General features: G+C 40.3%; 1 protein-coding gene across 1 annotated transcript in view; it reads left to right on the forward strand.

Moving 5' to 3' along the window:
* The window catches only part of GAS2L3 (growth arrest specific 2 like 3), a 34,355-nt gene continuing 20,638 nt past the window's right edge, over nucleotides 585-14,301 (forward strand). Inside the window, exons 1-2 of the mRNA XM_005680504.3 lie at nucleotides 585-689; nucleotides 12,599-12,646. Coding sequence (XP_005680561.1) covers nucleotides 12,623-12,646 — 24 coding nt within the window. The 5' untranslated portion in view covers nucleotides 585-689; nucleotides 12,599-12,622. The remainder of the gene's footprint in view (nucleotides 690-12,598; nucleotides 12,647-14,301) is intronic.

The raw sequence follows: 14,301 nt of genomic DNA on the forward strand, positions 1-14,301 counted from the left end.
TCATTGTGTTGCAGTCAAATCCTTCTCCCACCCCTCCCCCACGCCCTACTCTGGTGTTTCCCGAAGGAACAGCCAACATCCTCTTTCTGCTTTCAGTTGTGGTCTGGAACTGCAGGGTTTCTCTCCCTCTCCCCAGGCCCCTCAAAAGGATGACAGTTTGTATCCGGAAACGACATCGCCCTCAATACAGTGAAATCTCGGTAGGATTTAGGATTGGGAGGGGCTCTTAACAGATCAGGATAAAACTCAGGGCAACTCTGAGCAACACTCCAGGATGCTTCGAGAAGAGACTGATTCACCTCTCCTGCTAATCTGGACAAATAGGGTTTATTGTTGTCGCTGAGGGGCCAGATGAAAGGACGTGCCCTGTGACCAAGCCATTTTCTGTGAGAAGAGCTACTTTGCCGCCAGAGTTGTGTGACGGCAGAGGAGGAAGACTAGCTCCCTGACCAGGACGCACGCAGGTCTCGTGCTCCCTAGAGGCCTGGAGGCGGGGCGGGGCCTCCAGCCACGCCCCCTCTCCGCCTCCTTCGAAACAGGCCGCGGCGATTGGTTCCTTCGAAACAGGCCGCGGCGAACCCTGAGCCTGAGGCAGCCGCGGCGGCGGTTGGGTAGGGGCGTGCCGGCCAGGCACAGATTGAGCGAGATGTTGCCCAGCAGGGAGAAGTGACCCTCCTGCGCCTGTCCGGGTGAGTAGTTTGTTTGCCGTTCTCTTTTCCTCGCGAACTCTTACTCACCTTCTTGGGGCTGCGGTGCCTCAACTGGCATTGGAAGAGGCCTCGCGCTCAGCCCACTCAAAGGGTTGGTTCGGTAGGGGCTGGGAGCTGCGGGATTCAAGTTGATGTGCGATTGGTCCGCTGCGGGAGTCGCCTGCGCTGATTGGTCCTTGGGGCCGTCAAGATGAAGCAAGTCCCTGCCTTCTCCTGTCCAGCCAGGTTTGGTGCAGGGGCCAAAGGTGTGCTGGGGCGGCAGGTGTGCCAGGCGGGGGATGAGGTGATCACTCGCTGCCGCTCTGCTTTAGAATCCAGGAAGAGATCAGAGTCTGAAATTTAGCCTCTCCAGAGGTACCTTTGTTTCCAAGCACCTAGCTCATATAGGGTCACTAAATTCCTCGGTGTCGCCCCTGGGAAGAACTTCCAAGTCACTGACCTTGGAAGGGAAATTGCAGATAGTTATTTTGCCATCTGGCAGAGGGAAAAGTTTGTTCTCTGTTCCCTCCGGCCCACCCGAGGGTCATGTCGCCGAGATGAACGGGAAGAGGGGACGTACCTCAAGGCTGTGAGCGCTGCTTTTCCCACCCGCACGTTTCGGTTTGAAGGGCTGCGTTGCGGGGAGGTTTGTAGATTGCCTTGGAAGTCGAAGGAAAATTTTGGAGCCTGTGCTTGCCATTCAGTCGTTCCTGGTTCCTAACTAATCTCTTCGAACCGCAGGATTGAGTCTTACTGATTTAGAGTGCTTCGTGGAACGTCTGTTAGAGAAGCTGGTCAGTTCTTATTAAGTGAGGAGATGTTTCTTTGCCGGCCCAGTCTAGGTCAGAGTTTGGGTTTAGCTTCGTTTGTGTGAAGAGTTTTAATACCTACTCTCTCAGAAGATAAGCATGTTGTGAACTGCTGTCTGATCTCAGTTGGCACTTAAATAATTAGGAATTGGCATTCTTGCCACCTCAGATTCCATTTAGGAGGAGATTGGAATAGATTTGAATGAAGAAGTGGAAACTGGTGGTAGTCGTCTGGTGTAGATCCTGATACGTGTCTGTCTGACTCATCTGTTTCAAAACCTCATTAAAAACCAACGGACTTTGCGTGGTAGGTTTGTCTGCTATTTCCACATTAATGAATTATAAGTAATGTTTCTTTTTATGTGTTTCTAAGTGTGGGGGCTCTGAAGTCACACTTTACTATGTGGCCTTAGGCAAGTTATTTAATCTTTCTAAGTCTGTATTTCCTACTGTGTAAACAAAGGTTAACATTAAATAGTTGCTACCTTATTGCTCTGACGTTTGTGAAGTTCAAATGAAATAATCCATGTAACTAGTTTAGTACATTGCCTGACACATAACTAGCATTATTTCTGTGCTGCTGGGCAGAGAGGAGCAAAAGGTGAAGGCAGTACCAGAGGTAGTGGTATTAATATTCATCATTTATTAATTAAGTTTGTACATGTAAAGTACTCATTACTGTTTATCAGTATGATATGGTCGGATGGCATCACTGACTCACTGGACATGAGTTTGAGCAAACTTAGGGAGACAGTGAAGGACAGGGAAGCCTGGCTGGCTCAGTCCATGGGGTCGAAAAGAGATGGACATGACTGAGAGATGGAACAATAACGACAACAACTGTTTATCAAATGCATTATTACCTAGCATGTATCAGGTCCTGTTCTAGATGCTTTACTTATGTATTGTTAAACCTGTTAGTAATCCTGCAGTGTCATTGGTGTTTTCTCCATTTTATAGATGAGGAAACTGAAGCTCAGAGAAATAAATTAAGCTACTGGGTTCACCCAGAATTCAGTCTAGACTGTCTCACTCCAATGTCCAGCCTCTTTTTTTAATCACACTACTCTTGCATTTATATACCCAGAATTAAGCTTCTTTGCACAAAGTTGTTTGTATAGCCCAGGTTCATTTTTTCCATGGGGTTCGGTTTATTTTGACTTCTTCATTAAAAAAATAGTGGTAAGTAATTTGTGATGGTAAATCAAAGAGTGTGATAAAGGAATAATGTCAATAATATACTGCTATTACTAAAAACTAAATGAGTCCATTGACATTTGGAGACTTGGTCAGTTCAAAAGTAATGCTTCCTAATTTATATTTTCCCATTCAGTTTTTGCGTATTTACTGTACTTTTTACTAAGCAGCACTCTTTTTTTTTTTTGCCTGTCAATTTCAATTTAAGTTTGGAGATCATGAAAGTTCAGTTATTTCAGTAATTGTTTTTCAAGCTGACTGTTGTGAGGAAAGTAAGGGGGTTAAAGTTGATGCATACATACTGTAAACTGGCTGTGTATGTTTCTGTGTGTGTATGTGTTCCTTTCTTCCTATTATTTGTTTCTCCCTCTACTTTGTTATTTTAAAATCCTTAATGAAGCTTGCAGTGAACATAGTACTTGAGAGAATAGGAAAATTGAGTCTGTCAGTCAGTTGTCTCACTTTGAATTTCCCTATTTTAATTGAAATGTAACTACCATAGAGAAATGCCTCAGAAGTAATGTTTACAAGATGCAGGCAATAATTATAATTGTTATCTCTTCAGTGTTTCTCCTTCTAAAAACTCAAAAAATTTTCTCATATTATTACATTGTTACAAAATAGGGGTTTTAACAGAAAGTTGCTATGTATGTCGTCAATGAATTACCAATTTTCAAAGAACTAGAATGTAATGAATTAAGTCCATAGGGTTGCAACTTAGTCAAGCACTGTACAGAAATAATGAAGAAATAGTATAAAGCAGTGTATAAATAAGGAATTGGGAGAAATGCTAGGTGAATTCAAGAGCTACAGATACAAGCAGAATTAATTTAGGCCAGTCAGGAAGGGCTCCTGGGAGAAGGTAAATCAGAAGAGTTGTAAACCTGGAATAATCTAGATGAAGACTCTGTCCCTCTCGATGACTCTTTCTCTCCGTCTAGATGTTGGATTTTCTCAGGACTTGTTCTAGGCCCTAATCACTGCTTTCTCCAGAAAGGTCTCATTCTTTCTCGCGGCTTTATCTCCCAAGGATTGCTGACAATTTCTGTCTGCTCCCAGACTTTCTTCTTAGCTATAGATTTCCAACTGCCAAAATGACATTTTGGCTTGAATGTCTTTAAAGGCTTCTCAAATTAAACATGACCAAATCACAGCACTTTTGCCATCTCTGCTGGGTTCCCTGCTTCAGTCTGTTCAGATGCCCATCATCCTCATCTCACTAAACCCTGCCATCGTGTTTGCTCAGTTGCTTAAACCAGAAAACCTGGAGTCATTCCTGACAATTCACTCTGCGCTGACATCCTTTGCCTTCACCCTCCATCTCTAACCATTATCAAGTCTTGATTCTTAACTTTAAAATAGATGTCAGATCCATCCACTTCTCTCTGATTGAGACATTATCAGCATCCCTGCTCAGTCACCATCATTTGTCGCTGAACTGTTGCAGTGGGTCCACTCCTCTTGCCCTTCCAGACTGCTCTCCATCTCATCTATGTGCTCAATTTCCTTTGCTCTCCCTGTTTCCACTCCTCTCTGCTTCTCCTTCTCTCACTGAAGCCACTGATTCTTTTCCCCACGTCTCTACCCACCTGTCCTTCTGTTTCCTTCCCCCTTTTCTCTGTTAAACCCATCACTGTCTTGCTCCCATGTCTCCTGCCCTGCTGCAGGAGATCTGTTAAAACTATGAATTATATTATGTCTTTCCTTTGGTTAAAACTCTTCCATGGCTTCCTACTGCACTTAGAATAAAATCTAATTTCCTCAACTTGGCTTTGTGTGGTGGGGCTACTGCCTAACTTTGCAGCCCTATCCTAAGGCACACATGCTTCACGCTTCAGTCATACTGGCTTCTTTCAGTCCTCAGAATGCACCAAATGCTCTCTGTTCAGAGTCTTTGTAAAAAGTATTCTCTATGCATAGAACTTTTCCTCTTCTCTCTCCCTGGCTGATTCCCACCATTCTTCAAGTTCATGTTTTTCCTCTGGCAAAACCATTCCTATATCACTCAGTCTGAGTCTTTAAAGTAGGCCCTTGCTGTTCTCTCTCTGTTCTTTCCTCCAAAGCAATTATCATGATTTAACATTGTATGTTCATCTGTGTATTCACTAATGTACACAAACAAATGTAGTGGCTGCATGAGAGCATCACGTCTGTTATGCTCATCACTGCATCTCTTGCCTGGGGTGCCTAGTTTAATAAAGGGTGTGAGTAAATACTTGGATAAATGAAGGAATGGCCGTGCTTGAATGAACATGTCGTCTGAACAGTGATAGAGCCACAGAAATGAGCAAAACTGGTAGAGAGGATGCTGAGGGGACAGCTTGAGTGGAGCAAAGAGCCTCTTTGTGACACACCTGAAGACTTATTCTAGCAATAGACTTGTAGGTCACAAATCCATATTTGAGTATACTCCCAATTAGGTTGTTGGTATTTTAGAGTTTTTAGTATTCATTTATGGGCTTCCCTTGTGGCTCAGCTGGGAAAGAATCTGCCTGCAGTGCGAGAGACCTGGGTTTGATCCCTGGGTTGGAATGATCCCCTGGAGAAGGGAAAGACTACCCACTCCAGTATTCTGGCCTAGAGAGTTCCATAGACTGTATATAGTCCATGGGCTCACAAAGAGTCGTTCATTTCTGACTATATTACAATATGTTGTAAATTTTTTATGTTAGAAAAAAAGAAGCTTTCCAAATTGCATGTAATGATTTCTCAGTATTAGTTTTGTTATCTCTTTTTAATTTGATGAATTATGTTAAGTACACTATAATTATGTTTCATCATGGTATCATCACAACAATTCACTTGTTAAGTGCTAGGTATGTGTCAGGTACTTTATTTGTATCACCTCATTTAATCTTTACATGAAGCAGACAAGGGAGGTGGTGGTATCCCATTTACAAATGAGAACATGGATTTAGAGAAGTTAACTACCCCAAAGTGAAAAAGGAAGTGAAGTTACTTGGTCGTGTCTGACTCTTTGCGACCCCATGGACAGTAGCCTACCTGGCTCCTCCATCCGTGGGATTTTGCGGACAAGAGTGCTGGAGTGGGTTACCATTTTCTTCTCCAGGGGATCTGCCCAACCCAGGGACTGAACCCAGGTCTCCTGCATTGCAGGCAGACCCTTTACTGTCTGAGCCACCAGGGAAGCTTACTATCCCAAGATCATGTGAAATTCAAACCAGATGGGTCTGCTACTTTCTACTACCCCAATGGTGCCTTTATGGTGACTTATTTTATACATTAAAAAACATGAACTGTGTTCTGTACAGATTTGTTGTTCAGTCTCTAAGTCCTGTCTGACTCATTGCGACCCCATGGACTGCAGAACGCAAGGCTCCGCTGTCCTCTACTGTCTTGGAGTTTGCTCAGATTGATGTCCATTGAGTTAGTGGTGCTATCTAACCATCTCATCCTCTACCTTCTCCAAAAGGATCACTTTTCCTTTTGCCTTCAGTCTTCCACAGCATCAGGGTCTTTTCCAATGTGTTGGCTCTTCTCATCAGATGGTCAAAGTATTGGAGCTTCAGCTTCAGCATTAGTCCTTCCAATGAATATTCAGGGTTGATTTCCTTTAGGATTGACTGGTTTGATCTCCTTGCTGTCCAAGGGACTCAAAATCTTCTCCAGCACTACAATTCGAAAGCATCAGTTCTTTAGCACTCAGCCTTCTTTTTGGTCCAGCTCTCACATCCATACATGACTACTGGAAAAACTGTGTAGCTTTGACTGTATGGACCTTTGTCGGCAAAGTGATGTCTCTGCTTTTTAATACACTGTCTAGGTTTGTCATAGTTTTCCTTCCAAGGAGCAAGAGTCTTTTAATTTCCTGGCTGCAGTCTCCATCTACAGTGATTTTGGAGCCTAAGAAAATTAAATCTGTCACTGCTTGCACTTTTCCCCCTATTTGCCTTGAAGCAATGCGACCAGATGCCATGACCTTAGTTTTTTAGTGTTGTGTTTCAAGTCAACTTTTTCACCCTCTTCCTTTACCCTCATCAAGAGGTTCTTTAGTTCTTCCTCACTTTCTGCTATTAGAGTAGTATTATCTGTATATCTGAGGTTGTTGTTATTCCACCCAGCAATCTTGATTCCAGCTTGTGGTTTATCCAGCCTGGCATTTCACATGATGTACTCTGCATATAGATTAAATAAGCAGGGTGACAATATGCAGCTTTGTTGTACTCCTTTTCCAGTTTTGAGCTAGTCAGCTGTTCCATGTCCAATTCTAACTGTTGCTTCTTGACCCACATACAGATTTCTCAGGAGGCAGGTAAGGTAGTCTGGTACTCCCATCTCTTGTTGTGCATGGTCAAAGTCAAAGGCTTTAGTGTAGTTAGAGAAGCAGAAGTAGATGTTTTTCTGGAATTCCTTTGCTTTTCCCATGATTAAAAAAAAATATTGGCAATGTGATCTCTGGTTCCTCTGCCTTTTTGGAACCCAGCTTGTACATCTCCAAGTTCTCAGTTCACATACTGCTGAAGCCTCTAGCATGAGGGATTTTGAGCATACCTTGCTAGCATGTGAAATGAGCACAATTGTAGTTGGAACATTCTGTGGCATTGCCCTTCTTTGGGATTGGAATGAAAACTGACCTTTTCCAATCCTGTGACCACTGCTGAGTTTTCAAAATTTGGTGGCCTATTGAGTATAGCACTTTAACAGCACTATCTTTTAGGATTTGAAATAGCTCAGCTGGAATTGTCACCTCCACTAACTTTGTTCATAGTAATGCTTCCTAAGGCCCACTTGACTTCACATCCAGGATATCTGGCTCTAGGTGAGTGACCACACCATCGTGGTTATTTGGGCATTACGACCTTTTTTGTATAGTTCTACTGTGTATTCTTGCCGCCTCTTCTTAATCTCTTTTGTTTCTGTTAGGTCCTTACTGTTTCTGCCCTTTATTGTGCCCATCAAATGTTCCCTTGATATCTCCAGTTTTCTTGAAGAAATTTCTAGTCTTTCCCATTCTATTGTTTTCCTCTGTTTCTTTGCATTGTTGATTTATGTAGGTGCTTTTTTTTTTAATGTTTCCTTGTTGTTCTCTGGAACTTTGCGTTCAGCTGGATTTATCTTTCCCTTTTTCCCTTGCCTTTAGTTTCTTTTCTTTCCTCAGCTATTTGTAAAGCCGCCTCAGACAACCACTTTGCTTCCTTGCATTTCTTTTTTCTTGGGGATAGTTTTGGTCACTGCCTTCTGTACAACGTAATGAACCTCTGTCCATAGTTCTTTAGGCACTCTGTCTACCAGATCTAATCCCTTGAATCTATTTGTCACTTTCCCTGTATAATCATAAGGGATTTAATTTAAGTCATACTTGAATGGTCTAGTGGTTTTCCCTACTTTGTTCAGTTTGAGCCTGAATTTTGCAATAAGAAGCTCATGTTCTGAGCCACAGTCCATTTTTTTTTTTTTGGCTGACTGTATAGAACTTCTCCATCTTCAGCTGCAAAAAATACAATCAATGTGATTTTGGTATTGACCATCTGGTGATGTCCATGTATAGAGTCTTCTCTTGTGTTGTTGGAAAAGGGTGTTTGCAGTGACCAGTGTGTTCTCTTGACAAAACTTTATCCTTTGTCTTGCTTCATTTTGTACTCCAGAAAACCAAAATTTGCCTATTATTCTCTGTATCTCTTGACTTCCTACTTTTGCATTCCAATCCCCTATGATGAAAAGGACATCTTTTTTTTTGGTGTTAGTTCTAGAAGGTTTTATAGTCTTCATGCTGCTGCTGCTGCTGCTGCTGCCAAGTCGCTTCAGTCGTGTCCGACTCTGTGCAACCCCATAGATGGCAGCCCACCAGGCTTCCCTGTCCCTGGAATTCTCCAGGCAAGTACACTGGAGTGGGTTGCCATTTCCTTCTCCAATGCATGAAAGTGAAAAGGGAAAGTGAAGTCACTCAGTCGTGTCCGACTCTTCGCGACCCCATGGACTGCAGCCTACCAGGCTCCTCCATCCATGGGATTCTCCAGGCAAGAGTCCTGGAGTGGGGTGCCATCGCCTTCTCCAATAGTCTTCATAGAACCAATCAACTTTAGCTTCTTCAGCATCAATGGCTGAAGCATAGATTTGGATTACTATGATGTTGAATGATTTGCCTTGAAAATGAACTGAGATCATTCTGTTATTTTTGAGGTTGCACCCAAGTACTGCATTTTGGACTCTTATTGACTATGAGGGCTAATCCATTTCTTCTAAGGGATTCTTGCCCACAATAGTAGATATAATGGTCATCTGAATTAAATTTGCCCATTTCTGTCTATTTTAGTTCACTCATTCCTGAGATATAAATGTTTAGTCTTGCCATCTCGCATTTAACCACATCCAATTTACCTTGATTCATGGACCTAATTTACCATGTTCCTGTGCAGTATTGTTCTTTACCATATCAGACTTTACTTTCACCACCAGGCATATCCACTGAGCATATAATGAGCATATAATGCATATAAACTGAGCATTGTTTCCACGTTGGCCCAACCACTTCATTCTTTCTGGAGCTATTAGTAATTGCCCCCTGGTCTTTCCCAGTAGTATATTGGACACCTTCCAAGCTGGGGGGCCTCATCTTCTGGTGTCATATCCTTTTGTCCTTTTATACGGTTTGTGAGGTTCTCACGGCAAGAATACTGAAGTGGGTTACCATTTCCTCCTTCAGAGAACCACAGTTTGTCAGAACTCTGCACTATGACCCATCTGTCTTGGGTGGCCTTGCAGGGCATGGCTCATAGTTTCGTTGAGTTACGCAAGGCCCTTCACCACGACAAGGCTGTGATCCATGAAGGGGATGGTATGAATACAGCATTTCTATTTTCTCTTCTAGGCAACTAAGAAATATTTAACTCAGAATTTTAAAACTGAGAAGATAGTTTTTTTAATTCCCCTGAACAAATCAGGATATTTTCTTCCAACTGTTTTTCTAAATGAAGCATTAAAAATGATGAAATGTTTTTTGACACACAGAAGGGAGTACACAGTAATGTAAGAACACTTGTGTTCTCACCACTTCTCTTGAATGAGAATCTTGTTGGTACAGTTGCCTCTGTGGATTTCCATCCTAATCTCACCTTCCTTCCCTCCTCAACAGTGACCACTGTGCCAACCTGGGCATTTATCATATCCCTGCAGCTTATGTGTCTTGGCAGTTATCTGTCAGCTGGGTGCTATCGGTGTGTTGCAGTGGCAATTAATGTTATTTTTCTGAGGAATCTTACTTTATTTCTTTGCTTTTTGGCCATTATTTTACAAATCAGCCCTTGATTTGTTCCAGGACTGAGCCCTGCCACTTGTGCTCTCCCCACCATATTTTATTAATATAATGTGAGTGAGGAATTAAAATGTACTTGGTTTCAGAGCCTACAGCTGTGGAACAAAGGAGCAGCTCCACAGGCTGGCATTTTTTTTTTTTTTAATTCCCATCATGATCTGAAGTCAAATTGGTATAAAGAGCCTTACGATAAATAATCTTAAGGATCTCATGGCTGAAACTATTTCTGAATGTTGTTGTTCAGTCAGTAAGTCATGTCCAACTCTTTTGTGACCCCATGGGCAAAGTGGATTAGGCCCAAATTCAGTTCAAGTTTCAGGTAGATGAGCTTATTATGTGCTTCTAACATTTTCTCCAGATTTAAAAAATTGAGCGTGGTATTCCTCACTTGTGGTTTGTCTTGTTGAAGACTCCCATTAGCAAGTAGTCTGGCGTTGGTCACATGAGAGCTTCCCCCCGCCACCCCCCTGGCCCCCTCCAGATTTAAAGGAAAAGACTTTCTCAAGATGGCACAGAATTAAAGTAGTCTTCTCCAAAAAGACAGACAAAAAACAGAAACCAGAAAGGCCAGTAAGTTGCTAATTAAGATGCAGCTTCAAAGTGAAGAGTTGCTGATTCAGTGTAATTAGTTTATGTGGGAAAAAAAATGTAGAGACTGAGACTTTTAGGGAAAGATAGATAAGAGGAAAGTAGGTAATAAGCTGAGTAAGAAGCAAGAATTGCAGTTGTGATGTGGGTTAGGGACTGGGCTAGCAGTAGACAAGAAACTGCTTTTGGGATTATAATGATTGAGACAGAAATGGCTTAGAAAGAGAATGGCTCGAAAATATCAAATCACTGGCTCTTAGTATCTGGAACACAGTGAATACTCTGGAGTTAATTGATGATTCACTGATAGAGTCTCATCAACTAATAAAAGTTTCCCAGTAAGAGCATATATTTGTGTACATGATAGTTTTCCACATATGAAGATATGTTATAACTTATCTGAGTAACATTTATTAAATAACTACTTTTAAAAGGTAATCAAGATGGTTGTCCTTTTGTCATCTTTAAAGTAGTTCTATGAGATAAGAATGATGTGGGAAAATATATATATGTATGTGTATATATATTATATTTAAATAGACTCTGCTAAAGTTCAGTGACTGAAGGTTGTGCACAAATTTTTCATTTCTTTCATAAAACTAATTTTGTTGAATTTTCCATAATAAATGCAACTACTAAACATTCTTGTGATAGCTGCTTTGTGACTGTGTCACTGTTCTTGATTTGCACACGCCTTATAATTTAAGCCTTCTTTTGTTTGGGGTTGGCAGTTCCAACTGTTCAAGCTCTTGTCTGATTATGTGGGACTCCTTATTTTAATGGGAGCAGCTTCTCTGCTGCATTTTTAAAAAATGGTCTCGGAAGCTTCTTACTGTGGATCTCTGTTAGGGACAAAGGGATTATTTATGCTAAAGGAAAATGTATTCCCCACTGAATTAGCTCGTGGGAAGCATAACAAGCTCATTTGTAATGCTCAATTGTACTTTGGCCTTTTGCTAGGGTAGAGAGAAGGAAAAATGATATCAGCAACATTCTGCTGTTCTTTGACTTCTTACAAAACCAACGTGATGTGTAACATCAGACTTTTCAGATAGGTTTAGCTCCATTTCAGCTTCGGTACCAGAAGTGTTCCTGAGAGGAAAGTGGGATGTGTAGTGGTCACTGTGCCTGAGGTATGTTTGGTATGACTTAGGGGAAGAAAGTCACTTTTCCTGGGAAATGGATAACATTATAGCCTTATAAGCCATTTCCTATTTTTTCTTAGAATGTTTTAATGGTGGTTTACAATTAAAAAATAGACCAGCATATTACACTGCTCTCAGCAATCTAAAAATTCTAGGTTTTATATAGTCTATATTATTCTGAATGTTTTCAAACTCTTTTTTTTCCTCTGAAAATATATTAAAGAGTTGTATTAATCTAAATTAAAGTTGTATTTTTTTTCTTGAAGGTTTCAAGAGTAGTACTTTAGAGTTTGAATTCCTGTTTCTTTGGGTTTTTGGCTTTAACACGTCATGGAGAAAATAACTTATGAAAAATTAATATAGAAAGGCATTGAGTATTGTTTCATAGTTAAAATCGATATTTTTTCTTTTTCACCTTATCGTCTGGTAGAAGAGGTTTATGGTTTAGCTTGTGCATTTATACGGAGTTTAGATAAACTTATATGATCTCTTTGTAAAGATCAGATGAAAGATACTTTCAGTATCAGTCATTGTGATGTTTGTATTACATTATACTTACAGTGTCTTCACAGGGAGAAATTCTGGGGCATTTTTCATTTAAAACTAAGTTTTATTGTTAATTTTATTTTACTAGTCAGATGCTTCAAGAGTTTCTTTGATATTAGTGCCAGAAACTACATATTAAAGTATTTTAGGTTTTCCTTTTTCAAATGAGGAGTACTTTTATGAAGAAGCTAGGAGTATGATTGAATTCTCCTATCATCAAATAACTCCAAATAGAAGAAAAAGTATTAGGTTTTCCGTCGAATAGAATAAAGCAGATTTCCTATAAGTTGAGGGTTTGGGGAATGGAAAAGCTACCATTGTGTGAATATTAATGTTTTGTTTTATTTTCAGAACAGAAGTGTCATTTCAGTATTGATGACCATGCTGCCTGCAATTCAAGTAAGTGGTTTTCTTGGGAAAATATATATTTAAAATAATGAGATCAATGTAACAAGATTGCAGTAGTTAGTAGAGTTATCACAAATATTTTTTTATTGTACTAGTTTTTTAAACATGAAATTTAATAACAGAAATACTCTATTTTTACTTTCTAGTTCTAAAAAGACTTTAATTTTAAACATTCATTTATACTGCATATTTGTAAGAATCAAAAATACCTTAGGATTGGTGAGTTCATCTTAATTATACTACCCCAGGAAAAAGAATGTTTTGTGATTTTCTTCTCATTAGAATTTAGGATGTGTTTGTAGTTAAAAGAGCTTTCAATGAAAACAAATGAAAAACTTTAATTGTAGATAGTTGTACATGTGTCCTTTAATGCCTGTAAATAACATGGTATTAAAACTTAAAATTTAAAGTGTGGATTTTTTTGGTTAGTTTTTTGGTGAGGAGAAGCAAGATGGAAATAATGAGACAAACCAGAATAATCTTACCTTTGAATTTGAATGATTTCCAGAGTTAGTGCTTATATCCTTTAAAGTTTTCTTTGTTTCGATGTACATAGAACATGACTGAATTTTAACTTAAAAACTGCCTGGAAGGTCTACTTAGAAAGATGCAAGCAACTGATAATAAAGTTTGCCTTGGAAAGTGAGAACTGTAGAGTCAATCGGATTTCATGTCTGATTTTAGTTCTGCCACTGTGCAAGGTCCTGGCAAGTTATTTTACCTCTCTGAGTTCCCACTTCCTTGCCTCTAAGGTGAGGATAATAGCACTTATTTTTTAGGGAATATTTAGGAATGTTAGGAATATTCCTAATATTAGGAATATTAGAAATTTAGGAATCAGTGAGATAACATGAGCAAGATGTATCCTGGAATGTGTTACATAGTAGGCACTTAGGAAGTTTGGTTGTATCATTGGTACAACAAAATTACCCAAATGTAAAACTGGTGATTATACCTGTGTCATGAGAGCCTTTTATTTTTTTTTTTTATTAAGAAAGAAGACATCAAGATAACAGTGGGTGATAGCCTAGAGAGATAATTTATCAAATGGTTAAGAACAACTCAGGCTGTGATGTTGCTTTCTCTCCTCCTGTGCTGTGCAGCTCTGTCTGCCAACTCTGCTAGTAAACGCTTTCATAGTGTTTTCCTTTTGGGCTTCCCTGATAGCTCAGTTGGTAAAGAATCCACCTGCAATGCAGAAGACCCTAGTTCGATTCCTGGGTCAGGAAGATCACCTGGTGAAGGGAAAGGTTACCCACTGCAGTATTCTTGGGCTTCCCTTGTGGCTCAGCTGGTAAAGAATCTGCCTGCAATGTGGGAGATTCTTGGGCTGGGAAGATCCCCTGGAGAAGGGAAAGGCTACCCACTCCAGTATTCTGGCCTGGAGAATTCCATGGAATGTATAGTCCATGGGGTCACAGAGTCAGACACGAATGAGCGACTTTCACTTCACTTTGGGACTTGGCAGTTCATGGCAGCCTCCCAAAAGGTCTTATTTTTCCTATTTGGGTCCTCTCTAATCCACATTGAGTATGCTCAGAACTTCTATTTCTAAAATCCATTTTTATCTGAGTATTTACATGTCTCTTTTTATCCAGGTCTCTGCATGTCATCAATTTCATGTTGATTATGTTTTCTTCCTTATT

This window comes from Capra hircus, chromosome 5, assembly GCF_001704415.2.
Source record: "Capra hircus breed San Clemente chromosome 5, ASM170441v1, whole genome shotgun sequence".
NCBI lineage: Eukaryota > Metazoa > Chordata > Mammalia > Artiodactyla > Bovidae > Capra > Capra hircus.